Source organism: Peromyscus californicus, unplaced genomic scaffold, assembly GCF_007827085.1.
Source record: "Peromyscus californicus insignis strain IS unplaced genomic scaffold, ASM782708v3 Scaffold_16__1_contigs__length_79575227, whole genome shotgun sequence".
NCBI classification, from domain to species: Eukaryota; Metazoa; Chordata; class Mammalia; order Rodentia; family Cricetidae; genus Peromyscus; species Peromyscus californicus.
Window position 1 is genome coordinate 32,080,097 of NW_026294458.1, and position 26,724 is coordinate 32,106,820.

The following is a 26,724-nucleotide window of genomic DNA, read 5'->3' on the forward strand; positions in this document are numbered from 1 at the left end:
AATTGCTAATTCTAGTGACTGCGTTCTTTAACTCCCTTAGCTGAACTTCAGACATCTTGTTAATTTACAATGGTTGAGTTCTGTTTTGAATGTCAATTGTAATTCAGTGCACTGTGTGCACATTACAAATACTGTCTGCTCAGCAATGGTTAGATTCCGTGGAAGGAAAAAAAACAGAAACAAAAACAACACCACAGCTGAAGACCCTGTCCCTATTAAAACATTTTCAGCCTCCTCACAAGATAAGTCAGACTCATAGACATTGGTTAAATAACAAAACTGGAGTGTCGTGAAAGAATCCTGCTCAATGAGTATGTGTGGCTGGTATTAGCAAAATGTCAAAAAGCAGCAGCATGGAGGAGGGAGAGCTTAGAGACCCTCAAGTGGCCTGGGAAGATTTTTATGGAGGCAATACGACTTCCATCTGGGCAGGCTGGTCTGTGGAGGTGGGTGTGGGGTTTGAACAGTGTGGCAGTATGAGCCTGCTGCAAGGGGTGGGTCTGGACACAGCAACAGCCTTTGGGCAAGGAGGACCTTAACACACACACACACACACACACACACACACACACACACACACACACCACAGTAATCATTTACCATTTGTATGTTCTCAGAAACTTTCTCTTCCAAGTGTGTGTTTTGTGTTGATATTTACCTACAGATAATCTAAGATACCTCATTGTATTGTGGATATTCAGGCATTCTCTATGACCCTCCCACTGTACAAGAGGACTTACATAATGTCTTTCTTTCTATTTTTGCACACAGACACAGCTCAAAAGTGCTCTACCAAAAATCTGGCCATGCCTGTGGCAGGCTTTACATTCTCAGGTCACTCCACTCCACCTTGGAGTCCGCCATCACCTGTTCCGCGCTTGCTTTTCTCTGATGCACCTTTTGTTTTGTCTAGAGCGAACAATTACCTAGTGTTGTGTTTGCTTACTGCCATCACGGATGATGTGCTCAGTTTCCCCTGTTGGTTTCACTTGGCTAACCCCAGCTTCAGACTGCAGCCATAGCTCCATCTTCCCCAATAAACTCTGCTCTGGAACTCTCCCCTTGCAGTGACTCACGCCTCAGCCTCCCAAGGTTGGCATTCACTTGCCACGCTGGGATCTGACCTGCCTTCATCCTGTGTGCCAATCCTCTCTTATCCTCTCCTGTGTCAGCTTTCAGATCCTAAATCTCGTGTGTGTGTGTGTGTGTGTGTGTGTGTGTGTGTGTGTGTGTAGCATGCTCCCTCTTGGTGCCACACACTCTATACTTGAGTCCTGAGCTGGAGAGCAAGTGAGACTCTATGCACAAACATCTTCCCAACCACTTTCACACTTGGTCATAGTTTGGCTCGATGTCATTGCTAAGCTAGACCTCATTCTTCTTCAAGATTTGAAAGGCACTGTTCTGTTAGGTCTCTAGTATAGTGACTGAAAAATCTGAAGCCATTTAACTTTGTTCTGTGGTCTCAAATGGTATTATTATTTCCTTTCTTTCTCCCTTCCACTGAGAGAACCTTTTTTATCCCTAGTTCTGATTTCATTGTTTCCCCTGGATGGTCTGTTTGTAACCATAGTGTTGGGCACAGTAGAATCTTTCCATTCTGGAAACGCATATACTTCAGTTCTGGGTAGTTCCCATCAAACTGGTGATTTTTTTTTTCAATCCAGATTCCCTTTTGTCTTCCTTTACAGCTCCTGTTTTCAAGATGTAGACTTGCAAATTAAAAATAAATTTCTTTTTTCACTAACTTTTCTCTCGTGTTTTCTATCTTGGATTTTTGCTTTGTTTCCTGGAAGGTTCTCAATATTTATCTTCTAATTCCTTTATGTCATCCCCCCCCCATAATTATATTCTTCATTCCCTAGAAGTGTTTCTTATTTGTTCATTGTTTCTTTTTAAAAAATGATCCAGTTTTTATTTCGAGGACATAGTATTTTCTCTTATAGCTGAAAAACTTTACTTCTGTTATTTGAATTATTTTTGTTTCTGTGCATACTGGAGAATGAATCCAGGGCTTCAAACATTTTAGGCAAATGCTCTGTCACTGAGATATATCCTCAACTTAATTTTTTTTTAAATTAAATTTATTTATTTATTTTGCATCCCTACCACAGTTTCCCCTTCCTCCTCTCCTCTCATTCCTCCCACTCTGCCCCTCCCCCAATCCACTCCTCCTCAGTTTCTGTTCAGAAAGGGGCAGGACTCTCATGGTTATCATCAAAGCCTGGCATATCAAGTTTTGATTAGATTAAGCACCTCCAGTTGTACTTAGGTCAGGAAAGGCAATCCAGTATGAATAATAGGGCCCCAAGAGCTAGCCAAAGCGTTAGGGACAGCCCCTGCTCCCATTGTTAGGAGTCCAACAAGTAGACCAAGCTACACAACTGTCACATAAATGCAGAGGGCCTTGGATGCTTCCATGCAGGTGTCCTGGTTGTTGGTTCAGACTCTGTGAGCCCCTGTGAGCCCACGTTAGTTGATTTTGTGAGTTTTCTTGTGGTATCCTTGACCCCTCTGGCTCCTACAATCCTTCCTCCCTCTCTTCAGCAGGATTCCCTGAGCTTGGCCGAATGTTTGGCTGTGGGTCCCTGTATCTGTTTCCATCAGTTACTGGATAAAGGCTCTCTGATGAAAGTTGGGATAGTCACCAGTCTGATCACAGGACATGGCCAGTTCAGGCTATGTATCCATTATGGTTAGGAGTCTTAGCTGGAGTCATTCTTGTAGACTGGTGGGAGTTTCACTTGCATCAGGCTTCTACCTGACCCCTTTTCCAGTCATCTCTTTCAGTACTCTCCCCTTCTACCCACCCCTAAACCTGATCCCTCCTGCTCTCATCCCCACCCACCCCCAGTCCACCCAGGAGATCTCTTCTCTTCCCCTTTCCCAGGGAGATCCATGTGTCCCCCTTTGGGCCCTTTCTGTTACCCGGCCTCTCTGGGTCTGTGGATTGTAGCCTGGTTACCCTTTACTTTATAGCTAGTATCCACTTAGGAGTGAGTCCATACCATGTTTGTCTTTCTGGGTCCATCTTCATCTTAATTAAAAAAAATTATTTTGACACAGGATCTCATTAAGTTGCCAAGATTGGCCTTGAACTTGTGACCCTCCTGCCTCTCCTTCCTGAGTAGAGGGTTTACAGGCATTTACCACCAAACCCACCTTATCCTGAAGATTTTAACAATTCTTTTTCTTCTTGAAGTTTTTATCTTCCTCAGATGGCCTTTGTTTCCACAGAATTTTTTTTAACCTGCTCTCTGTTTATCATATCAGAGGCTTAAAATTTTTTTATTTATTCTTTGCAATTTCCCACAGTATATTTTGATCATATTCATTCTTCTTATCTAAGTTCCTCCCAGCTCCCCCCCCCACCTCCCTGTCCACCCAACTTTATTTTCTCTGTCATATCAAAGGGTTTTTATGCCTATCAATCCTGAATACTTCAAAGGTGAACCTATTGAAAGCTTTGAGATTGTGGGAGGGGCTTGGCAGGCAGCTGTGAGTGCTGTAATCTAACTAATGGTTTTACTGGGGAAACTCCACTGATTTTCATTTATTTTTATGTGTGTGTGTGTGTGTGTGTGTGTGTGTGTGTGTGTGTGTGTGTGTGTGTTGGCCTTTTGTGCCATGGCATGTGTGTGGAGGTCAGAGGATAACTTGTGGGAACTGGTTCTTTCCCTTCACTAGCTGTTCCATCCCAGGGATTAAACTCAGCACTTCGTGACAAATGCTTTTCCCCACTCAGCCATTGCAGCAATCCTGACAATGGAAACTACAAAAACAAAACTCTGAGTATACATATTTATTGTCAGTCTCTTCCTCATAAATCTAAGCTTCAGAAGAAAGATAAACTTTTAACTTTGTGTTTTGTAATTTGGAAGAAGAATAAAATGAGTCAGGATAAAACAGAGCAATGTTTATGTGTTTCATAATAAGTTGATGTTTTTTTTTTAAACAGGTTGTAGTTCCAATACCTTCATGGTCAACAAGAACAAGAGAGAGTATTGCAGATGACCCACAGAAGTTCTTCACAGAATTGTCCATCATTTATAAATACTCCCCATTTAAAACCGAAGCTGAATTGATGCAGCAATTTGATATGATCTATGGGAGATGTGGTAAGATCATCAAAAGTAAAATTCTGATGGAAGCATTTATCTTTATATTTTTTTTGTATTAATGATCTCAGGTGCAGTTTCACATGGGAGGCAGCCATTCATTCTATCCATGTGGGTTTTATCTTAAAAGAATCCAGATGTGAAGTTACTGTAAATCCTTGACATGAGGAGAAAGGTTCAGGCTAGCGCTTCTGAATGAGCAGCGGATGCCAAAGGCTGTGCCTGTGGGGCTTCTCAGCCCTGAACTTCGTAGCGGAGTTAGCCGTCAGTTGTAGGTTCTCAGTTTGTGTGATGTTCCATTGTTAAGAGAGTTACCCACGGGTGCAATAATGCCCTCAGGTCTGTGGGGAGTAAGCAACGCATCATCAGCATTTGTCTCCCAGATGGACAGATCTTTCCCTTATTTCTTTCAGCTTCCATTGTCCTCCTAGCGTCTAGACCATGCTAGCTATGGGAGTTTCTTCTGCCGGTCTTTCTCTAGACATTCTCCATTTTTGTCTCTCGAAACCTAAAAAGAAGTCTACTTTAGAGAAAGCGTTGTGTGTTCTGCTCTTAGTAGTGTTTTGATTAATGTATTTGTAGCAAGATTTTGGTAATTTCATTTCCAACTTGGCCTGCTTTATCTCCGCGATACCTTCTACAACCTGTGGTTTTGTATTTTTAAAACATTGTTGATTCTTTCCTTCTGTCATTGAGAAAGACAGTGATAATTAAGTTAGTATTTATATGTTAATATAAATATTATAATCTTATTGTTTTAGGTTGCACTATGAGGTAATGGTTTTCATGGTATCTTCAGATGTGTCCTTAAACTTCTCATCATTCCCCGCTTTCATGGCCCCCTCCCTGCTCCAGCTGGTCCCTTTCCATCCCTGAGTTAGTCTCCACTTACGATTTCCTATTATTAGACTCCACTCCACTCTCTAGTTCCTCCCCTCCCTTAAGAGCTCTTCCTCCCCTGTCATGATTTCCTTAAGCTTGTGAACCCCTCCACCACATGCATATATATATATTACACACACACACATAAATATGTAATGTTAAATCTAGGCTCTACATATGAGGGAGAACAATCAGTATTTAATTGTAAAGTGCTCATATAAATATTAGTAAAGTAGTTTTTATTTTTGCTTATTTTATTGTGCTTATGAGTTCCATTGGGTAGATTAGAAAAATGGTGGTTTTGTTTGTTTCATATGTGTATACATGGTATTGTGATCATCTTCATTCCCACATTACCCTCTCTTATTCCCCTCTTACTCTTGTGGGATTCCTTCTTTCCAACTAGTCCCATTCTATTTTTATGTCTTTGTGTGTGAGTGCAGGTCTTGGGCAGATATAAACACACACCCACACACCCACACACACCCCTCCCCCACACCCCCCAAGGGGGTACCTGAGGTTACCACACTGTTCAGTGGTTGATCCAGTATTTACATACAGGCATTTTGACGACAAAGTTCTCATTTTGACTGCATAGGTCTTGTTCTTAGCCCATATGCTGTTCTCCCAACCAAAGGAAGTATAATTAGTTTCCCTTTTTAATTTCTCTGAAAAATCACATTTGTCCCCATGTCATACTTACTTTTGTGAATAGTTTGGACATTTTTAGTTAACCATACCTTGGATCAGGAGTCAGCAAGTCATAGCCATAGGCCAAATTTGACATTCTGTATTTATTTGTTTGTTTATTTATTTTTAAACAAAATAAAATATAGTAAGAATAGTAATATAAAACAAAAATCATCCATATCAAAGTCGGACAAGACAAGCCGACAGAAAAATAAAAGGGCTCCAAGAGAAGGCACAAGAATCAGAGATTCACTCATTTAAACATCAGGAATCCCATGAAGTATGAAACGGAAAGCTATAGTGTATATGTGGAGGACCTATGCATGGTCTTCTGTCTGTGTGATTTCATATGAGCTCTGCTCAGTTGTTTTAGAGGGCCTTGTCCTCTGCCTCTTCTGAGGGGTTCCCTGAGCTCTGAGGACAGGGATTTCATGGAGACTTCTCATTTAGAGCTGTGTGTTCCAAGGTTTTTGTCCTTGTGTAATGTCTGGTTGTGGGTCTGTGCATTTGTTCTTATCTGCTGCAGGAAGAAGCCTCTCTTATGATGGCTGAATAAGGTACACCAATCTATGAGTATAGCAGAATATTATTAGGAGTCATTGTATTGGTCTTTGTTGTTGTTGTTTGACCAGTAGTATTTGGTTTTACCCTGGGCTATCTAGTCTCTTGTTCTTGGTCACTCAAACAGTGTCAGGTATGGGTTCCAACTCATGGAGTGGGCCTTAAGTCAAATCACACATTGGTTGGTTATTCCTACAAGGTTTGTGCCACCATTGCCCTAGCATATTTTGCAGGCAGGATAGATTGTAGATCAAAGGTTTTATGGTTGGATTGGTGTTTACTTTTCTCTTTTGGTAACCTGCAGAGTTCTTTTCCATGTCTTAGACACATGAACATTGAGGTGAAGGTTCTATGTGGACATCAGCTTGACCTCTTCATGTTCAATGTGTTGTGTGGGTATTGCCTTCAGCAATGGGACCTTTTTTGGTTGGTATATTTTTAATGATTACTTCTATTTCACTAGGGGTTATAGGTCTACTTAAATTGTTTATCTGATCTTGATTTAACTTTGGTGAGTGGTACTTATGGAGAAAATTATCCATTTCTTTTAGATTTTTCCATTTTTTAAAGATTTATTTATTTGCTTACTTATTCATTTATTCATTTATTTATTATATAGTGTTCTGCCTGCATATATTCCTGCACGCCAGCAGAGGGCACCAGATCTCCTTATAGATGTTTGTGAGCCACCATGTGGTTGCTGGGAATTGAACTCAGGACCTCAGTGCTCTTAACCTCTGAGCCATCTCTCCAGCCCTCTAGTTTTTTTAGTGTATGTCCTTATGATTCGTTGCATTTCCTCAGTGTCTGTTGTTATATCTTCCTTTTCACTTCTGATTTTGTTAATTTGAATATTCTCTTTCCGCTTTTTGGTTAATTTGGATGAGGGTCTATCCTGTTGATTTTTATTTTCAAAGAACCAACTCTTTTGTTTCATTGATTCTTTGTATTGTTCTGCTTGTTTCTATTTTATTGATTTCAACCTCAGTTTGCTTATTTTTTGCTATCTGCTCCTTTTGGATGTAATTTCTTCTCTTTGTTCTAGAGCTTTCAGGTATGGTATTAAGTTGCTAGTAAGAGAGCTCTCAAGTTTTTTTATGTAGCACTTAATGCTATGGACTTTTCTCTTAGAAGTGCTTTTATTGGTGGCCCATAAGTTTGCATATGCTGTGTATTCATTTTCATTGTATTGTAGAATGTTTTTAGTGTCTTTCTTTATATCTGTCTTTCATTCAGTAGAGAGTTGTTCCATTTCCAGGAGTTTGTAAGATTTCTGTTGTTTCTATTGTTGATATCCAGCTTTAGTCTGTGATGATCAAATGCAGAGTGTTATTTCGGTTTTCTTCTTATTTGTTGAGACTTGCTTTGTGTCCAAGTATGTAGTCAGTTTTGGAGAAAGCACCACAAGGAACTGAGAAGAAGGTATATTCTTTTATGTTTGAATGTGATGTTCTGTAAATATCTATTAGGTCCATTTGGTTCATAGTGTCTTTTAACTCCATTATTTCTCTATTTTTTCTCTAGTTTTTGTCCAGATGACCTGTCTATTATTGAGAGTAAGGTATTGAAATCTCCCAGTATTAGTATGTAAGGGTTAATATGTGATTTATGTTGTAAAACTTTTTCTTTTACAAACGTGGTTTCCCTTATGTTTGGAGCATTGATGTTAAGAATTGAAATATCATCTTGGTGGATTTTTTTCCTTTGATGAGTATGTAGTGTCTTTCTCTATCTCTTCTGATTAGTTTTGGTTTGAAGTTTATTTTGTTAGATGTTAAAATGGCTGCACCAGCTTGTTTCTCAGGTACATTTGCTTTGACTATCTTTTTCCAACCATTTACCCTGGGGTAATATCTATTTTTGATGTGGAGATGTGTTTCTTGGATGCAGCAAAAGCAATGGGTCCCGTTTGCACATCCATTCTGTTATTCTGTGTCTTTTTATTTGGGAATTGAGACCATTTCTATTGAGAACTGTCAATGACCAACAATTGTTGATTCCTGTTATTTTGTTGTTGTGTTGTTGTTGGTGGTGGTAGTGGTGTGTGTGTTTCTTTTGATTTTGGTGATCTGGGATTATTTCTTTATGGTTGTAGTTAACCTCCTTAGGGTAGAGTTTTCCTCCTAGCACCTCCTGTAGGGCTAGATTTGTAGATAAATATTGCTTAGCTTTGGTTTTATCATGGAATATTTTATTTTCTCCATCTATGGTGATTCAGAGTTTTGTAGGGTATAGCAGCCTAGGCTGGCATCTGTGGTCTCTTAGAGTCTGCAGCACATCTGTCCAGGCCCTTCTGGCTTTTAGAAGTCTTCATTGAGAAGTCAGATGTAATTCTAATAGGTCTGCTTTTATTTGGTCTGTTTCCTTTGCAGCTTTTGTTACTCTTTTTTTGCTCTGTACATTTAGTGTTTTGATTATTATGTGGCAAGGGGAATTTCTTTTCTGGTCTAATCTATTAGGTGTTCTCTGTGTTTCTCATATCTTTATAGGCATGTCCTTCTTAAGTTAGGAAAATTTTTCTTCTTCCTCTTATTTTTAGATTTGGCCTTTTTATAGTGTCCCAGATTTCCTGGATGTTTTGTCTGAGGAAATTTTTAGATTTTTCTTTGACCAGTGTATCCATTTTTTTCCCTGTCATGTCTTCAACACCTGAGATTCTTTCTTCCATCTCTTATAATCTGTTGGTGAAGCTTGCCTCTGTAGTTCTCTTTGAATTCCCAAGTTTTTCATTTCCAGCATTCCCTCGGTTTGCATTTTCTTCATTGATTTATTCTATTTCCATCTTCAACTCTTGAAGAGTTTTATTCATTTCTTTGCACTGTTTATATTTTCCTGGATTTCTTCAAGTGATTTATTCACTTCCTCACACTGTTCATTTGTGTTCTCCTGGATTTCTTTAGGGATTCATTAAGTTCCTCTTTACAGACCTCTATCATCTTCATGCAGACTGTTTTTTGGTCTTTCTCTTGGGCTTCAGCTGAATAATCATTGTCTGCTATGGTAGGATAGCTGGGCTCCGGTGGAGACATATTGTCCTGGCTGTTACTGATTGTATTTTTACACTGACATCTAGGCATCTGTGATTGGGATGACTATAGGTCTGGTTATTGACACCTGGTTTTGTCTGTTGAGTGTGTGTTTTGTTCTTGGTTCCTGCTTCCTTCCTGGACTTTAGGAGAGTATGGTGGCCGTGTGCTGCCTGGTAGGAAATATCCTCTGGACCTGTTTCCCTGGCCTGTTCAGTTGATGTGTTCCCAAGGTTTTCCTGCTAGTGTTGGAGGCTGGGATAATGCGATGATTTGGAGAGGGAAAGTTTGGGGAGAAGGTCTTTTTGGTCCCTTAGGGATGGGGTCAGGGAGGAAAGGGAAACAGCAGCAGGTTTCCTGCTACAGAGCTGGGGATGAGACTGGGGGATTGCATCTAGAGGAGCAGAAGGAGAGGTGTGGATCTGTTATCAGCCTACCTGTTGCCCTGGGAGGACTGGCCCTTGGGTTAGCAGGGGGTGCCTGCTGGGCTTGGGTGCTGGGACAAAGCAATGAGTTAGTGGAGGGAGGTTGGAAGGGGAAGATCCATGGGATTCACAGGAGATGGGAATAAGGGGAGTGGGCAGGGAAGGCTATAGGTGTTTTGCTGCAGAGTTGGGGATGAGACTAGGGTTTGGATCTGGGTGAACAGAGGGAGAAGAGAAAATATGCAGGTAGCCTACCTGGTATTCTCCGCACTCTGTACTTACAAATAAAACTTTATTGGAACGGCATTCATTCCTTAATGCCTTCTCTCTAGCTGTTTTCATGGCACAGTGACCAAGTTCAGCTCTGAGTAGCTGTGACAGTGGAGATATGGTATGCAAAGCCTAAAATATTTACTGATTGGCTTTTTACAGAATAGTTTGTCAGGGCCTGCTCTGTAAATGAAGAGCACTTCTCAGTACTGTGTTTTCAGCTAATTTTTCTCATCTGCATTAGATTCGGTTTCACAAATGAGAGCTTCGCCTCCATTGAAACCTTGGCTCAGGCTCTTAGCAATTGTCCTAATGCAAATGATGAAAAGTCTGCCAATGTATGAAAGACTGATCGTGGATTGAATAGTATTAAGAGCAGCGTATTGTGGAAATGCAGCGGTCTCGGACAGAGAGCGTAATTTTCCATAAGGCATAGCCTACATTTTACCCCAGCATATTTTGCTGAATCAGAGAAGGAAATTTGCTTTAGACTGGGCTGAATTCTACAGATGAAGTGATTAGAAATGCCTAGAATTTAGTGCACTTGAAGTACTGACAAGTCAATATTTCTTTTTTTTTCTCTCCCAGGAACTTTGCTGGTTATTTATAACTTGAAGCTTCTGCTTAGTGGGGAACCAGAGCTGGATGTTAAAACTGACAAAGAAGATATACTGATGGCCGAGGCTTTGGAGGAGTGAGTAATATGTGTGTTTGAAGACCATTGTTCCCCAATGGTAGTGGGCTGGAGCTGGGGGCAGTGCATCCCAGCTTCAGGCCTGAGGCCACTAGCCTTACCACAGTGACAATTCATTTTTTTTTTTATTTTTTATTTTGCAATACAATTCAGTTCTACATATCAGCCATGGATTCCCTTGTTCTCCCCCCTCCTGTCCCCCTCACCTTCCCCCCAGCCCTCCCCCCCTATTCCCATCTCCTCTAGGGCAAAGCCTTCCCCACAGACTGAGATCAACCTGGTAGACTCAGTCCAGGTAGGTCCAGTCCCCTCCTCCCAGGCCGAGCCAAGCAATCCTGCATAGGCCCCAGGTTTCAAACAGCCAACTCATACAATGAGCACAGGACCCGGTCCCACTGCCTGGATGCCTCCCAAACAGATCAAGCCAATCAACTGTCTCACCCATTCAGAGGGCCTGATCCAGTGGGGACCCTTCAGCCATTGGTTCATAGTTCATGTATTTCCATTCATTTGGCTATTGTGACAATTCATTTTATGCCAAGTACAAATGAAAATTAGGCAAGACAGGTGGTCCCCCAACCATGTTTGAACCTTCCAATGACGTGGGCAGCTTCTCAAGTACATGACTTTAGGCCTCAACAAGACCTTCATATTCAGACTCTCTGGATAGCAAGGCTGGAAAATAATACATTCCAGATGTTTCTCAGACAACATGGAATGCCAGAACATTTGGGGATCATAGGGTAATAAGACTTATGAAGTTCCTTAATACTGCACCCCTGTTTCACACATATCAAAACAAATGTCAGAGTTCATTGCTGTCAAAAATCAACATGGATAGGTAGGTATTAGTGGGTCTGCAGATAGAGTAGGGAGCAAGGAAGAATATAACCCAAAATGAAAGAAATATGTAGAGAAGGCAGTTAAGAGTTTGTCTGCACAAGATGACCTTGTATGAACTTGCCTTTACATAAACAAATCAATTAGCATAATGATTCTTGTCCACTGAGAAATCAAGGTAAACAGAATGAGAAGGGACCGAGAGAAGGTATATGTGGAAAAGAAAAGTCTCGAAGAGAGCAAGGTTGCTCTAAAGTCACTTACCAAGGCTTGCTAACTGGGGGATACAACTCCACAGTGTCAGACTTGGGACTAAACAGGATTTTGCAAGCCACTTAAGGGGCTGAGGAGTTGGCTCTGTGGTTAAGAGGGCTTGCTGCTCTTCCAGAGGACCTGAGTTTGGTTCCCTGCACCCTAGTGGGGCATCTCACAACTGTGGATAACTCTGGCTCCAGGGGATCCAATGCTTTCCTCTGACTTTCTCCAGGCACATGAGCATACACACACAAACACACACACAGACTCAGATGCATAGCACATAAATGAAAATAAATCTTTTTTAAAAAAACAACGTAGTTTACTACATTTCAATCCATGTATTATTGTTGCCTAATCTAAACTTAAATTTCTTACTAGCTGTGATAAGTCAAAAGAAATAACATAAAAACACATTTAGTAGTTCTATTTAATCCACTTTATCCCAAATAACGTAATTTTAGTGTTTTCTATCCTTTCTTTCCATACAAAGTCTCTGATTCCAGAGTGTGTTTTATAGATAGAGCACACAGGAATTCGGAGTGTTGTCCAGTAGCAGTAGTAGCCAGTAGTTACCGTACTCAACAGAATGGTTTTTAGACCCAGGCCTTGTACCTCATGTAAACACATCAGCTTAGCAGAGAGCATCTTTTCCTTTACCTTTGAAGTGAAACTTAGAAAGTCTCTTTTGGCTTAATGTTTGATAATAGACGTTTGGATTGCCTTTTGTAATTTTTCCATTGTATGTTTTTTTTTTTTTCCCCTCAGTTTCAAACATGTGGAATTCCAAATAAACACCAATAGGGAGGATTTTGTTCATTTAGGGAAAAGAATGCATCCGGCCTAATTGCTGTTGTGCTGGGAACCCCAGAGGCAGCATTCGTATGCTGACATCAGGATGGAGGCCAGAGCTGTTACTGGTACCTCCGTTACACTCTCCCTGCTTCCCGCTGCCCCTGCCCTTCTGTTGAACAGTTGGTTCCAAAACTGATATTTCATGCTATTTAAAAGCTTTGAATACAAATGTTCAAATAGTTATCTGTCAGAGTGCCTTGGCATTTCAACATTAATGTCAGAAAACAATACATTTTATTAGGGGAATAATTTGTCAGCCTAAGTTTAGGGAGAACGTTCTCACCGTTTCCAGATTGTCTAACGATGCCTGAAGCTTCTCAAGGCATTTATGCAGTTAATTACAAAATAAAGAAAATGAATCAACTTAGGACACCATATGGTTTCATGTTGGGGAATTGACAGAGTTATAAAGTTTGTTTTTGAGGTTTATTTATTTATTTATTTATTTGATCAATGTTTTTCATAGTTCAATTACAAGAAGCCTTTCTAAGATAAGAATAGGATTTTAGGATGAAAGGCTATTGCAACATGTATGGCCAAGTCTAGGATTTATGCCTTCCACAGATGTTTGCTACATCTGCCTTTGAGTAATAAGTAATATATGTTTCAGACTTACACAACTTAAGTGAACCTTTTATTAAATTTTAATATCACTGCTCGCCAGCAGGCGCTTCCACTTGGTTTCAGTGTGTCGGACACCAGTCTTTCGATATCGGCTGTCTTCTGACTGCCCCTTCTTCCTTGCCTTGTACCACAGCCCTTTCCCATCAGGGTTTTTGTTTGTTTGGCTTACCTCTTACAAACAGCGAGTACCTTGACTTGTTTACTGTTTCAGTGTGGTGCCTGCATTCCATGTAATTCACATTTACTGTGCCAAGGCTGTGCTTGGCTTCTTTTTCGCCTGTCCTGTGCCTTTTTTGTTATTTTTACTATCTTCATCTATTTTAATTGTTATTTTTGTTCTGCCTTACTTTCCTGTCTTCCCCCTTTGTAAAAGCATAGCTGTGTTTTTTTTGTTTCTCCACGGGAGAATGCTCTCATCCTGTCCCAAAGGTTTGCAAACAAGCTGTTCTGTTGTATTATTTCAGTGGTTTGCTTTTGCATCTAGTAGACATGCCTAAACTTGACTTTCTGTTATCTGACTGTGGACTTCACTTTTTTTTTTTTTTTTTTTTTTTTTTGGTTTTTCGAGACAGGGTTTCTCTGTGTAGCTTTGCGCCTTTCCTGGAACTCACTTGGTAGTCCAGGCTGGCCTCGAACTCACAGAGATCCGCCTGGCTCTGCCTCCCGAGTGCTGGGATTAAAGGCGTGCGCCACCACCGCCCGGCTCGGACTTCACTTTTTATTGATGTCATTTCAGAGGTGTAGAATGCTCTCACGTCCCAGGCTTTTGGAATCATCTAGGATTGTAGTTGCTCATTTTTACAGTGTTTATCAAATCGTGCATAAATAATTATTTAGGCTTAATTACATGACTTATTCCCTTTTTCTGCATTCCTGTGTCTTCCATGTCATTGTCTCCCTTTTTGGGTTTATTGTTCATTTGCTGAGCTAGGGCCTCAAATGATTGTTTCATAGTCTGTTAGAAGTAAACTTCTAAACATATATTTTTCCTAAGAATGTCCTTTTCTTCTTACTACAAAATTCATTTAAATGAAAATGTTGCCTCAAAAATAGTATACCCTAAAAGTTAGCTTTCTTTTAACTTGCTGGGACCAAGTTATCAAGGAATCTCTGGCAGATATGATTATTGAGATTTCTGCCTCTCTGTCAGTCTCTCTGTCTATCTCTCTCTTTCTTTCTTTTCTTTTCAGAGCTGAGGACCGAACCCAGGGCCTTGCACTTGCTAGGCAAGTGCTCTACCACTGAGCTAAATCCCCAACCCCTCTCTTTCTTTTTTAAGGAAGGTCTTACTGTGTAGTCCTGGCTGGCCTGGATCCTGCTATATAGACCAGGCTGGCCTTCAACTCAGAGAACCACCTGCCTCTGCCTCATGAGTGCTGGTATTAAAGAAATATACCACCATTGCCAGTGATTATTAAGCTTTTTATAATCACCATTTCCTCCTCTACCTTAGGTAGCTATAAGCCTTTTTTTTTCTGGACCTTTTATAATTCCCCACTATATATAATCTATGTTTGATATCTGTGTCTTATTCTCAGTACTCAGTTAATTCATATTGACTCCACTCTCTAGAAAGATTCGCATGCACGCAGTTAATCATGTCCCCGGTGCCCACCCCTCATCATGTCCAGCTTGCATTATTTCAGCACACCTCCCATTGTCACCTGGGTCTCTCAACATTTACCCTTGGCCCTTTAAACTGGTCCCATGATGCCTAAATAGCCATTAGACCAATCTTTTTAAACCTTCAAAACACAACAGAACATCTTCTATGGCTTCCCATCACACTCTGAGGGAAAGCTAGATTGTTCTGTAACTGGCTGCAAAATTTAGATGTGTGGATCTGTCGCCAGGCAAGCCCCAACCCCTAGGCCTCATTAATAGTCTTCTGTGGGTTTCACCAGGAAACTAATATGTATGCTCACTCTGACAACCCGATTTTATGTCTTTCTTTTTCAAAAAAACTATGCCTCGACCTAATGGTCTGGCCTGCCAGAAGAGACATTAGGGTTAATTGGATGTCTAGGAACTGTTGGCTGCCTAATGTTGTATAATTTGTTCTATGGATAGTGATAGACAGGATCAGAAAATGGGGACACCAGATCGTTAAATCCAGGTCTGTATGCACAAGTTGAAGAGACTGGAGTTTCTGTGTCCATAGGTGGTTTGGGAGAGCTATTGATCTGGTTACAAGTTGCCTGTCGTTCTAACATCTGTGTTCTTATGTTGAAAACAAGGCTACACAGCACCTAGTTTATATGAGTGTTTTGGAGATAAAATAGACACAGCACCTGCTGTATGGAGAATCTCTGCCTTTTATTTCCGTTCATGCTTTGCACTTTCCCCCACAGCACTTCTTTCTGGCATTTGCTATAGCGCAGTTAGTTTCTACAATAGGAAATTAAGCCAGTGTCCGGTACACGGCAGACAACATATGGATTAGATTTAAGTGACTAATGGGAATACCGTTGTCTGGGTAGTTCTCTAAGGACATGGTGGATACTATGGTAGGAAGGCAGGAGCCTTAGTGGTAGCTGCTTCCCATCCCTGAAGATCACTGGGGATCTGTATCAGAATGTGGGAGGGACTTTGTTACCATGGCAGTCTCTTCCATTTCAAAGTTGGAAGGTCTGATCACCTCTAAGGCATCTTTTCCTGATGCTTGTTTTGATCACATGATTCATGGCAGCTGTTCTGTTTCACATGTAGACTTCTTGTGCAGATATTACCTTCAATGACTTAGTATCTTGTAGACATTATAAGTTAAATGTCCTGAAGGTAGGACAGTGGGTGAAAGAACTGACCCTAAGAGAAGAAAAAAGGCTTGTGGAATTGACTGTCCTTGATAAAGGCCTGCCTCATCCTTAGAACCCACCATGGCTGAGGGACTCAGACAACTGAAGAACTCCAAACACCAGCTTCCAGACTGATGACATAACGCAGAGAAACAGAGTGGTAGCTTTGTCATGTTTTGAAATTAGGTGGCACAAAATTGCCAGCAGTTTTTAAATTGACAATCATTGAGCAGCATTCCATAACAAGTCTAGTTTACATCTTTTTGTTGTTGTTGTTGTTGTTGTTTTGAGACAGGGTTTCTCTGTGTAGCTTTGCACCTTTCCTGGCTCTCACTCTGTAGACCAGGCTGGCCTCGAACTCACAAAGATCCACCTGCCTCTGCCTCCCAAGTGCTGGGATTAAAGGCGTGTACCACCACCGCCTGGCTCTCTTGTTTACATCTTAACCAGGCTGGCTGGAGCAGATCTCAGCTCCAGCTCCAGACTGCTCTAACATGCTGCCTGCCACCCTGTGGCAATCTCAAGAGAAGCGCTTTCATCACCCCATGGAGCTTAGGACTTTTCTTTGAAACTACCTCTTGCCATTGACATTTCTCTTAGGTATAATCTGCCCTAACATTACATTCGGTAAGTCTGTTCAAAGTTCAGAATTTGCACTAGTTAAAAATATTCATGGAGCCTTTTGTGTTCATGATAATATACACTTTGTTAATGTCAAGTATAACAACTTGTCTGAGACTTTATGGGAACACAGGTTTGGTTGTGATATATAACTCTTTTATACATAACAGATGGCAGCTCTGAGGTACTGTAAAAGGACTTAGCTTAGTGTTGTTCCTGGAATTCAGAGTCCATGTCCCAGCCAGGGACTGTATAAGGTATCTTAGTCTATTTTCTGTTGCCATGACAGAATACATATTGCTGTGTTATTTATTTGGAATAGGTTTACTGAATTTATGGTTCTGGAAGCTGGGAGATCTAAGATCGTGGGCCCATATCTGGTAAAGGCCTTCTTTCTGTTGGGATCTTTCTACTGTGTCCTAAAACATCAGATGATACCACACGGTGAGAGAGACAGAGCCAAAAGTGTTTTTATAACAGGCCCACTCTATAGATAACCATTAGCCTATTAAGCCATTCATATATGAACATATGAATGGATTTATGATGACCCAGTCATCTCTTATAGATCTCATGGTGTCACACTTCTTAATGCCACTCAATGAACTTTAAATTTTAATGTGAATTTTTATAGGGCTATTCATACTGTAGCACAGTAGTTGATGGTTGATGGCTTGGATTGGAGTCTGTTGTCTGGTTTCCTTTGTGGCTATGTGTAGGGACTAGCTTTCTCAGCTAATGTTCTATTTCTAAACACCTCTGAGTCCGTTCTCCTCTCTCATGTTCCTCTGCTTTACATATCACCTGCCAGCCAGATCTACTAGGTAGTGACTTCCAAACTTCATAGAGGGAAGGAATCTGGGGGCAGCCTTAAAGAGCTCACGTTCTCCAACTCCAGTCCCAGGGGACCTGAATCAGTAGGTAAAGGTGAGACCTGGCTGTAACCCCTCACTCTCTTATCCGTGCCCTTCTTCTGTTCTTGTTACCCTTGGGCAACTCTACTGTGCCAGCAGACAGAGCAGACCCTAGAAGCCAAATGGTAGACACACTCGAGTCTAAGCAGAGAAAAGAACATCGATTCTAATCTGCCCCTCCCCCACTCTATTCCCCTGACTCCGCAGCCTTAAAATGGCTTTCTCTTTACTCCTATTTGTCACATGACTCTGTGTGGGGAGGGCGGGAGATGGGGAGAGTGGCTCTCTTCCGTTTCTTATCAGAGTCAATTAAATAGAAAACGAAAAGGGAAAACACGCAGCAGCGATACAGATACGGAGTCCCCTGGCAAAGCATGAGGAGACAGAAAGGAAGGACATCTGTGTAGAAATGAGACAAGAAAAGCCCCTGAAGACGACAGATGCAAAGTGGGTCCTTACAAATGGAGAGCAACAGAGCGGTCCTTTGTCTTCTGAAGATATCCCGACGACTGGGCATTTGTATGTAATCTGATAGCATCACCACTGACGATGGTCTTCCAAGAAAAGACCTCGTCACATAGGGAGTGCTCTGCGGCTCATTCTGAATTAAGGAAGAGAAGCCGTGAGTGGTCATTCATTCATACAACCAACATTTATTTAAAGGATGAGGTCGCTAGCCTCATGGAATTTACAGCCTGGTGGAGAGACGTATACACAGGTGGAGACAGTTCCAAGTGTCAGCTGCCGTGACAGGAGGTACAGAAAGAGGGGAGAACAGAGGAGAGGGCCTTACCACTCTGGAGGTGAGCAAGGACTTCAGAGGAAGTGAGATTTCCAGGGTGCATCTGGAGAGGTCTAAAGGAGCTAGCCGAGAGTGAACAGGACCAGCACGTGCCATGGGCTGGAGGAGATGAGGTGGGGTGAGCCGTGTTTGAGAACTGAGAGTAGTTCGAAAGGGCCATCCAAGCTGGGAAGAGGTGAGGCTCCAGGGTTAGCTGGCCCAGAACATGAAAATCTTGGTGTCCTGTAGTTAGCCCTGTTTTCTCTATACTGCAGACTTCAAAAATGAGAAGTGTTGCCATTCTGCTCGTCACAAGCAGGAGCTGAAGAAAACACGAGAGTAGAAAAGAGATAAGGCTGCACTGAGCCTCAGAAGAGCTGGCTAATAAGGATGGCCCATGGCTGGCTTTTAGTAACTTGGGTTTCCAACACTGAAAGAAACCTTTCATTTAATTGATCACATTGCCTTGCTGCAGCTAGACTGTGCAAACGATTGGACTTTGCCAGTTAGTTTTAACTTCCAATTTGTCACAAACTAGGATCACCCGGAAAGAGAGTCTTAATTCCCAATTATCTATATCTGGTTGACCTATGTACATGTCGGGGGAGGACTGTCTTGATTGATAGCTGATGTAGGAAGACCCCGCTCATTGTGGGCAGCCCCATTCCCTAGGCACAGAGTCTTGAAGTATATGAGAGAGGAAAAAGCTAGCAGGGAGGAAGCAGGCAAGCAAAGATTCAGGCATTATATTCTCACTCTGATCTTGACAGTGGACGCGAAGCTTGAAGCCCCTACCATGACCTCCCTGACATAATAAACTAACCTGGAATTATTAGCTGAAAAACGATCTTCCCTAAGCTGCCTTTTGTCAGGATCTTTCTCACAACAACAGAAATGGAGCTGGGATAATGACTTATTCCAAAACCCACTTTCCTTCTGGCTCTCTGGAACTTGGACGCACTGTAGGTAGCAGGTGCTTATGCTACTGGATCCCTACAAACCCAGACCTTGTGTGCTGAGTCTTTCAGGAATTTCCCTCAGATGAGACACAGTGCGTATGTGCTGCATTTTCATAGCAGGGGACGATGGTGCTATGTGGACCTTCGTGAAAAGGAAATGTTATGCTTCGGACACTGTGTTCCCAAAAGGCTCATGTATGGAATCATTAGTTTCCAGCATGAATCAGTATTTTGAAAGGTTGTGGAAGCTTTATGAAATGAAGCCTTGCTAGTAGAAGTAGGTCATTATGAAGGGGTTCTTGGAGGCATGTTATCTAGGCCTTGTCCCATTGAGCTCTCTGCTACCTGATCAGCCATGAAGTGAAAAGCTGTACACTCTTCTGCCTCCATGATGCTCCTCCTAAGTGTTTGGGGCCAAGTGATCGTGGAGTGACATCACCGGAATCAGGAGCCCAAATAAATCCTTCCTCTTTTAAGTTATTTCTGTCAGATGTCTGATGATAGCAATAAAGAACTGATGTAAATGAAAAAAAAAAGTAAGAAGGCTGTCAAATGGATTGCTCCACAGTCCCCTCTTTCCTCTCAGCACCTGTGTGTGTCCTCCTTACAGATCTGTGATACATCTTAGTCATGAGTCCTTCCAGTGGGTTGTCTCACAGAGGGAGGTCTTGATGACCCCTGACAGGCATGGTATGGATATTTAGCTATATGTATTGAATTAATGAATGCAGCATCAACAGATAGAAGTGTTAGCTAAGCATAGTGATACATCTGTAATCCCAGTCCTAAGGAGGCTGAGGCAAGAAGATTGCAGGACAAAAGTCATCCTAAGGACTGGAATGGTGGTGTATATGTTTAATACTAGCACCTGGGAGGGCAGGCAGGAGGATCTCTGTGGGATTGAGGACAGCCTGGTCTACAGAGCGAGCACCAGGACTACACAGAGATCTTGTCTAAAAAAAGCAAAGTCATCCTGGGCCTCAAAACAAACAGAAGTATTACTGTTCCTATTGTTCATACATAGTGTGTGTGTGTGTGTGTGTGTGTGTGTGTGTGTGTGTGTGTGTGTAGAAAGTGAGTGGTATCTGTGTATACCAGAACTTGTTTAATAACTTTGAATTCTCACCATATTTCTCCAGTTCATAAACTTTGTTCTAAATAATGCTGTTGTTTTTACTATAGTGGGAATTGAACCAAGGACTTTGTGCACACTTGGCAAGCACACCCTACCCCTGATTGGAATCTGCGTCTCTCTGAATTACTCTTGATTTTAACCTTCAGATGACAATGGTGTGTCCATTTTGAGACGTCTGCAAATAAGGAGTTCCCAGCTTCTGGGCAATTGCAAATCACAATTCAGCAATGGCAGGATACCTTGGAATGTTTATAGCATTAGAAGAATTACTGTTTTTCTTTTCTTGACTAAGGGAAGAGATAAATTGTCTAACCCCTGGGTTACTAAATGAAACTGCACAATAGTGCAATACTGTAATGCATATAGCTTCTCTTATTACATTAAAAGTGCATTAGTGATGACATACATGCATGATAATGCTGTAATAAAGAAACTCATTACTTAGTATGCTAACTTAGAAGTAAATTAAAAAGTGCATTGATATTTATGACATAGCAGCCACATACTAGGTACTTTGACATAATTTATGTCAGAAAATTTGAACAATTGAAAGAAACTTCCTATCTTTTATTGAGCTTCAGATGGTGTCCAAAGGAAATTGTATCTTACCAGAAAAGCCTTGGGTTACTTAAGGCTTCACCTCAGTTTCCAGAGTCCCTTGAAGCTCTGCCCTTGGACTGAGAACCTGCTGAGCAAATCCTTCAGATAGACTCACAGCTCCATCTCATCATCTCCATCTGGACCAGGGAGAATGGCTCCCTTTTCTCTCTTTAACCTTGGAGCCTTTTCTGTGGTTTAGAAGCACAGCACGGCACCTTTTAAGCCGGGCTCAGTTTGCTTTTTGTCCTGTGTTTCTTGTCTAATTGGAGAATACTTACAGCTCACAAGTAGACTTTAATATTTAAGGTCTGCTAACAAGCTCAGTGTCCCAGAAGATTCCCAGCAGCATGCAGTTTACCACAGGAGTTTTCCTCAGGCTGCTGACATGGCTTTTACTCCTGATTTGTTGTCTTGCTATCCTTCATTCTTCTGTTTCTCTTCTTTCACCCATCATGTTAGAGTCTCCTCTCAGCTGACCGGAAGTACTTACTTTAATACTTGTTGTACATGGGGAATTCAGTTGTATATGTCCCTTTCATAATTCGGAAAGCCAATAAGACTTTTTTTCATTGTATCTCTCTGTTCACAACTGCTTAGCAGAAATTCCTTTTGTTTGTGCGAGCCTACAATCACTTATGTTTGAGCAGGAAGATTACATTGTTTATTCACTTGATTTTGTTCTTCTGGGTCACTTGCTGGGTCAGTTAATGTAAAGTATATTTTCTGTGACGGGTATGTCTTCTTAGAATTGGTTAGTTGCCAACAAATTTGAAAAATTTCTTATCTATGTTTGCCTTCTGTTGAGAGACTTAATGCAGTAAGTGTTTTAAGATCTGCTGGTGTGGGCAGCATCCTTAGTTCTAGAAAGAAGTTTCTGGGAGCATCCAGATTATATGAGTAAGAATGAACCCCATAGGCTCACATGTTTGAACATGCCCAGTTGGTAGAGCTGTTTGGGAAGGAGGGGGTGTGGCCTTGTTGGAGGCACTGTGTCACTGGGGCTGTGGACTTTGAGGTTTCAAAAGCCCAGGTCATTCACTGCTTTTTGTTTGTGGTTTGAGATGTAAGCTCTTAGCTGCTACTCCTGCCAACATGCCTGCTGCTTGGTGCCCTGCTGCCCTGCTGTGATAGACCCTTATCCCTCTGTAACCTCTTCTTTATATCAGGTGCCTTGGTCATAGTGTTTTATCACAACAACAGAGAAATAACTAAGACAGCGCTTAGTAGTAGAACATTTGATTATTTTTCCTTCTCAGAGAGAAGTGTCCTCTCTACTCTGTGACCTTTGGCATTCTCTATTTCAGACTTCCAGAGAGACGGTCTTTCAGAGCCTACACAGCTATTCTGTATTTTGATCCTCGGATGAGAATATTTATTCAAGCCAAAAGAGTTCAGACAAAGCACCTATATTATTCCCTTTACAAACCCAGGTAACATGTTTCCTTTTGATTATTTTCCCGGGGTTTTTACATATACAATTGATAGAACTCCTTAAATTCTCAAGATGAAGGCATTGACTGGTGGTACACATTTCACATTGTTCTCAGGAAAGACTGAACCGTGCAGGGAATATGCTAAGTGTGATAAGGACCCTTAACAGGAATTGCTTATTCACTTTAGTGCGTTAGTTGTCATTGTTTCCATGCAGAGAACACAGTTGGATGTGTTTTCTGTTTACGTAGTACATTTGAACTATTAAGCTTCATACGGTGTTGTTACATATAATGGTGTTCTTCAGGATGAGTTTATATGATAGTGATACCATAGGATTTTTACCACTTAATGGTGACACTAGTGTCTTAGTGTTGTAAGTACACTCTATGGCTGATGACACAGTTCCCAGACTATAATACAGTATCCCTATCATGAAGCAGTGCATGACTTACATTTGTATGTGGTATACATATAGAATGAGCAGACATAAAATACCTGACTCATTTATAATATATATGTATGAATTAAATGTTTTCTTCTTTTTAATTATTTTTATTTTATCATTTTATGTGTATGGGTATTTTGCCTGCACGTGTGTCTATGTGCCACTTGACCACAGGACCCATTGGGGTCAGAAGAGGGCATTGGATCCCTGGAACTAGAATTAGAGACAGTTGTGAGCTGCCATGTGGGTGCTGGGAATTGAACCTGAGATCTCTGGAAGAGCAGTCAGTGCTCTTAACCATTTAGCCATTTCTCCAGCCCCTTATTTTTATATATTTTAATGTAAAAATTAAGCTTGAATTTTCATGATATAGAATCGATTTTGCCTACTTACTCATGCAGTTGCAATGATCTTTTCTTACTTCTGCTGTGTTTTCTGGGTGGTCATTAATTTGTACAAGAGATTAGCCTAATCTGTGAGTCAGACTGTAGTGTACACAGGAGAGTGATTCTCACTTAAGGAGCTTACCATCCACTGGGAGAAACAATGCTTGCATGCTGGTTAAATATGTACTCTTTACCTATATTATTTTCTGCAGCAATTCTTTGGGGTTTTGTTTTGTTTTAAATCATCATTATGTTAGAGATGTGCACAGAAACGCAAATCTTCTGGCTCTGGGCTTTTTTTTTTTTTTTTTTTTTAAACCAATCCAAATTTGGTGCTCTTTCCTCTTATATCACATTAACTTTTGATAAAAGACCTTCACCATCTATTATGTTGTCATGGTGTCATGAAAAATCAGTTTCTAGCCTGGGGCTTTAAAATTCCTCACAGAGATGTAATATTGAAAATACAGATCGTTTTGATTCTGTGCCCTCCCTAAACACCAGCGGGTTTCTCACGAGCTTTAATTTTGATTTCTGTTTATACTGAAGCTCATCTTTTGAAAGTAAAGTGTGCACAGGCTGAGACCATGTCAGGCTGTTCATTCCCTAGTAAATATCAGACATGTTTCCTCTCCATCAGTCTCCTTCTTGTGGGAGGTACCAAGGAGCTCCCAGATGAATCAGCCCGTCTTTTCAAATGATTCCTCTTAGTGAGTTTGGTTAAGGAAAATGTTCAAACCATTAGAAGATGGCTTTGTTTCCATTTCCTGAGGAATTTTCAGTAGGCTAAGTTTTAAACCTGAATCACTTTTGTGCAACAATTGATGTTCCCATCCTGGTATGTTTGCATCCACCTTCCGAAGTGATATCCTTGGCTCCATTCTGCCAGGAAGCAGCTGTTATGCAGATGTGTGTCCCTCAGTGCCACCAGCTTCTTCTCCTTCATCATACTCTCTTCAGTATTTTCATTAGGAACTTGACTAAAAGAGCCAAGCGTGAATGCTTCTTAATTCATAGTTGACCCTGGCATAGTGGAGATAGATCGTATAAGCAGTACCAGAAACAGGGTGTGAAGGGTTGGAGTTCAGTAAGCAAATATGAAGTGAATAATTGACAGATCAGCCTCTAGACTTTTAACACTGTACTATGTAAACACAGACCTGATAGGGATTTACATGAAAGAGTGCATCAGTGCTGTAATTGACCCAGAAGGCTGGTTTTATTTCGTAGTGTCTCATGGTTGCTAAATGTGGTTATGGAACTTAGCTGTAGAACAAAATAGTCACAGTACTTAATCAACTGTGTCTAGAGGGAGAAGTCCAGAATCAGATCTGTTGGGAGGGTCACAAGCTGCTGAAATATATCTCTTTCCTGGGGACTAGCTACCTGCCACAGACCATTGAGAGACCTGAGGATTTTCCCATGGAGGGGAGAGGACTCTGCAGAATGCAGACATGAAAGGCTGCCATGTGATTGGTAAAGTTCTGGAAGGCAGACCTGGGATGGCTGGACAGAAGACAGAGCTAGTCCGGCATGATGCTGTCAGGGTGTTTTCACAGTGAAGGGATGGATGCATACCCGACCTTTCCCAATCACTGCCTTGTACTTGGGTATGCAGAGAGTCAAGTTGAAGGAGCCCTTCCAGCTGCCTTGACCTTGAGGTGTGGGCAGAAGTGGGTAGATGTGAGAAAAACCCTAGCCACTGAGATAAGAGGACTGAGCCAGGACCTCCACACATCCTGTGGCCTCAGGTGAGGGACTAAGAAACTAAGAGCTAGGGGGAGTCCTTTCCCTCTGCTCCAGTGGATGGGTGCGTTACTCCAACTCTTTTCCTCTGAGATATCGTTAGCAGTGAGTCGGGGGATACACAAAGAAGCACCAGCGCGGCGGTGGAGGAGGAGGCTTCCATTTCGGGAATGGAGATTCGAACAACCGTTCTTTCGTTTGTGGGCATGGACAGATTTACCACCTTAAAATTTTAGAAATGTACGCACAGAGTTTGCTTAAATTGTCACAAACAATTCCAGAGTTGAAGTTATAGACCACTATGCAGATCGTCTGGGATCAGGTTATTTTTCACTCAGTTTTCAGCCAATTATTTTAAATTAAGCACCAATGCAGAGTGGGCACCTCCAGTGCCACCTTTACTTTGTACAAAAAAAAAAATGCTTGAATCGTTTAATTCACATTCTTTGAAAAATTGCTTCATTGTTTAAACAATATCCCCTTAATTTCATTTTGATTGTAAAATATAATTTGACCTAAAATGAATGATTCAAACCAGATAAAGTCTATGATTAGAACATGATTTTTAAAAGCAAATCATAATTTCAGGATGTGGTCACCAATAATTGCATGCCTTCAAACTTAGATTTGCTGTTCTCTGAGTATAGTAGAGACTAATTTGGACTACACCGAGGTTATGATTTGAATGAGCAATATTCAGTGTAAAAGAAAAATCAAGGGAACAGACTGATTATAACGTCACCTTAGATTTTAGAGGTATTTCTTCTCAGTGGTCAATCTTTTACCTTCACTCAAAATGGACATGGAAGTTAGTAATGAGTGCTACAAAGTTAGATCATAGAATTAATGCCAGTTGAACCTGTAGTGCAAGAATACAGGATGCCATTTGGTTTTCCTGTTGCTGTGTGTTTTGTTTTTATTGTGCTAGAGCTAGATCCCAGGTCCTTGGGTATTCTAAGTAAGCATTCTCCTACTGGGCCGCACAGCCAGTCTGTCTTAGTTAGGGTTTCTGTTGCTATGAAAAACACCATGACCAAAAGCAAATTGGGGAGGAAAGAGATTGTTTCATTTATAAATCCAGGTAACCATCCATCACTGGGGGAAGTCAGGACAGGAACTCAAACAGGGCAGGAACCTGGAGGCAGGAACTGATGCAGAAGCCATGGAAGGGTGCTGTTACTGGCTAGCTCTTCATGGCTTGCTCAGTCTGCTTTCTTGTAGCATTCAGGATTACCAACCCTAGGGTGACACTACCTACCATGGGCTGGGCCCTCTCATATCAATCACTAATTAAGCAAATGCCTATAGGCCAGCTTGCCCAATCTTCAGGAGGCATTTTCTCACTGAAGTTCCCCCCTCTCAGATGACTACCTTGTGTCAAGGTGACAAAAAAACAAAAAAACAAAAACAAAAACAAAAACAAAACAAAACCAACGGGCAAGCATACAGTCCACACATTTAGTTACTTTTAAAATATTTTCATTTTCATGTTAGTCACTCATCAAATTTTACAAGTTTTTCATGTTATGAGAAGAAAAGCAATTCATTTTCAGTCCCCAATGTATTTCTTCTCTAAAACACAAACTAGAGGGATCAGACATTAACAACCTATACCGTGAACCAATATTGCTTTAAGTTCTTTAACGTGTTAAAATTTTACTTCCTATA

General features: G+C 41.2%; 1 protein-coding gene across 1 annotated transcript in view; it reads left to right on the top strand.

Moving 5' to 3' along the window:
* Positions 1-26,724, top strand: part of Morc1 (MORC family CW-type zinc finger 1) — a 153,715-nt gene that overhangs the window by 17,971 nt on the left and 109,020 nt on the right. Inside the window, exons 7-9 of the mRNA XM_052739763.1 lie at positions 3,959-4,118; positions 10,561-10,666; positions 22,350-22,475. Coding sequence (XP_052595723.1) covers positions 3,959-4,118; positions 10,561-10,666; positions 22,350-22,475 — 392 coding nt within the window. The remainder of the gene's footprint in view (positions 1-3,958; positions 4,119-10,560; positions 10,667-22,349; positions 22,476-26,724) is intronic.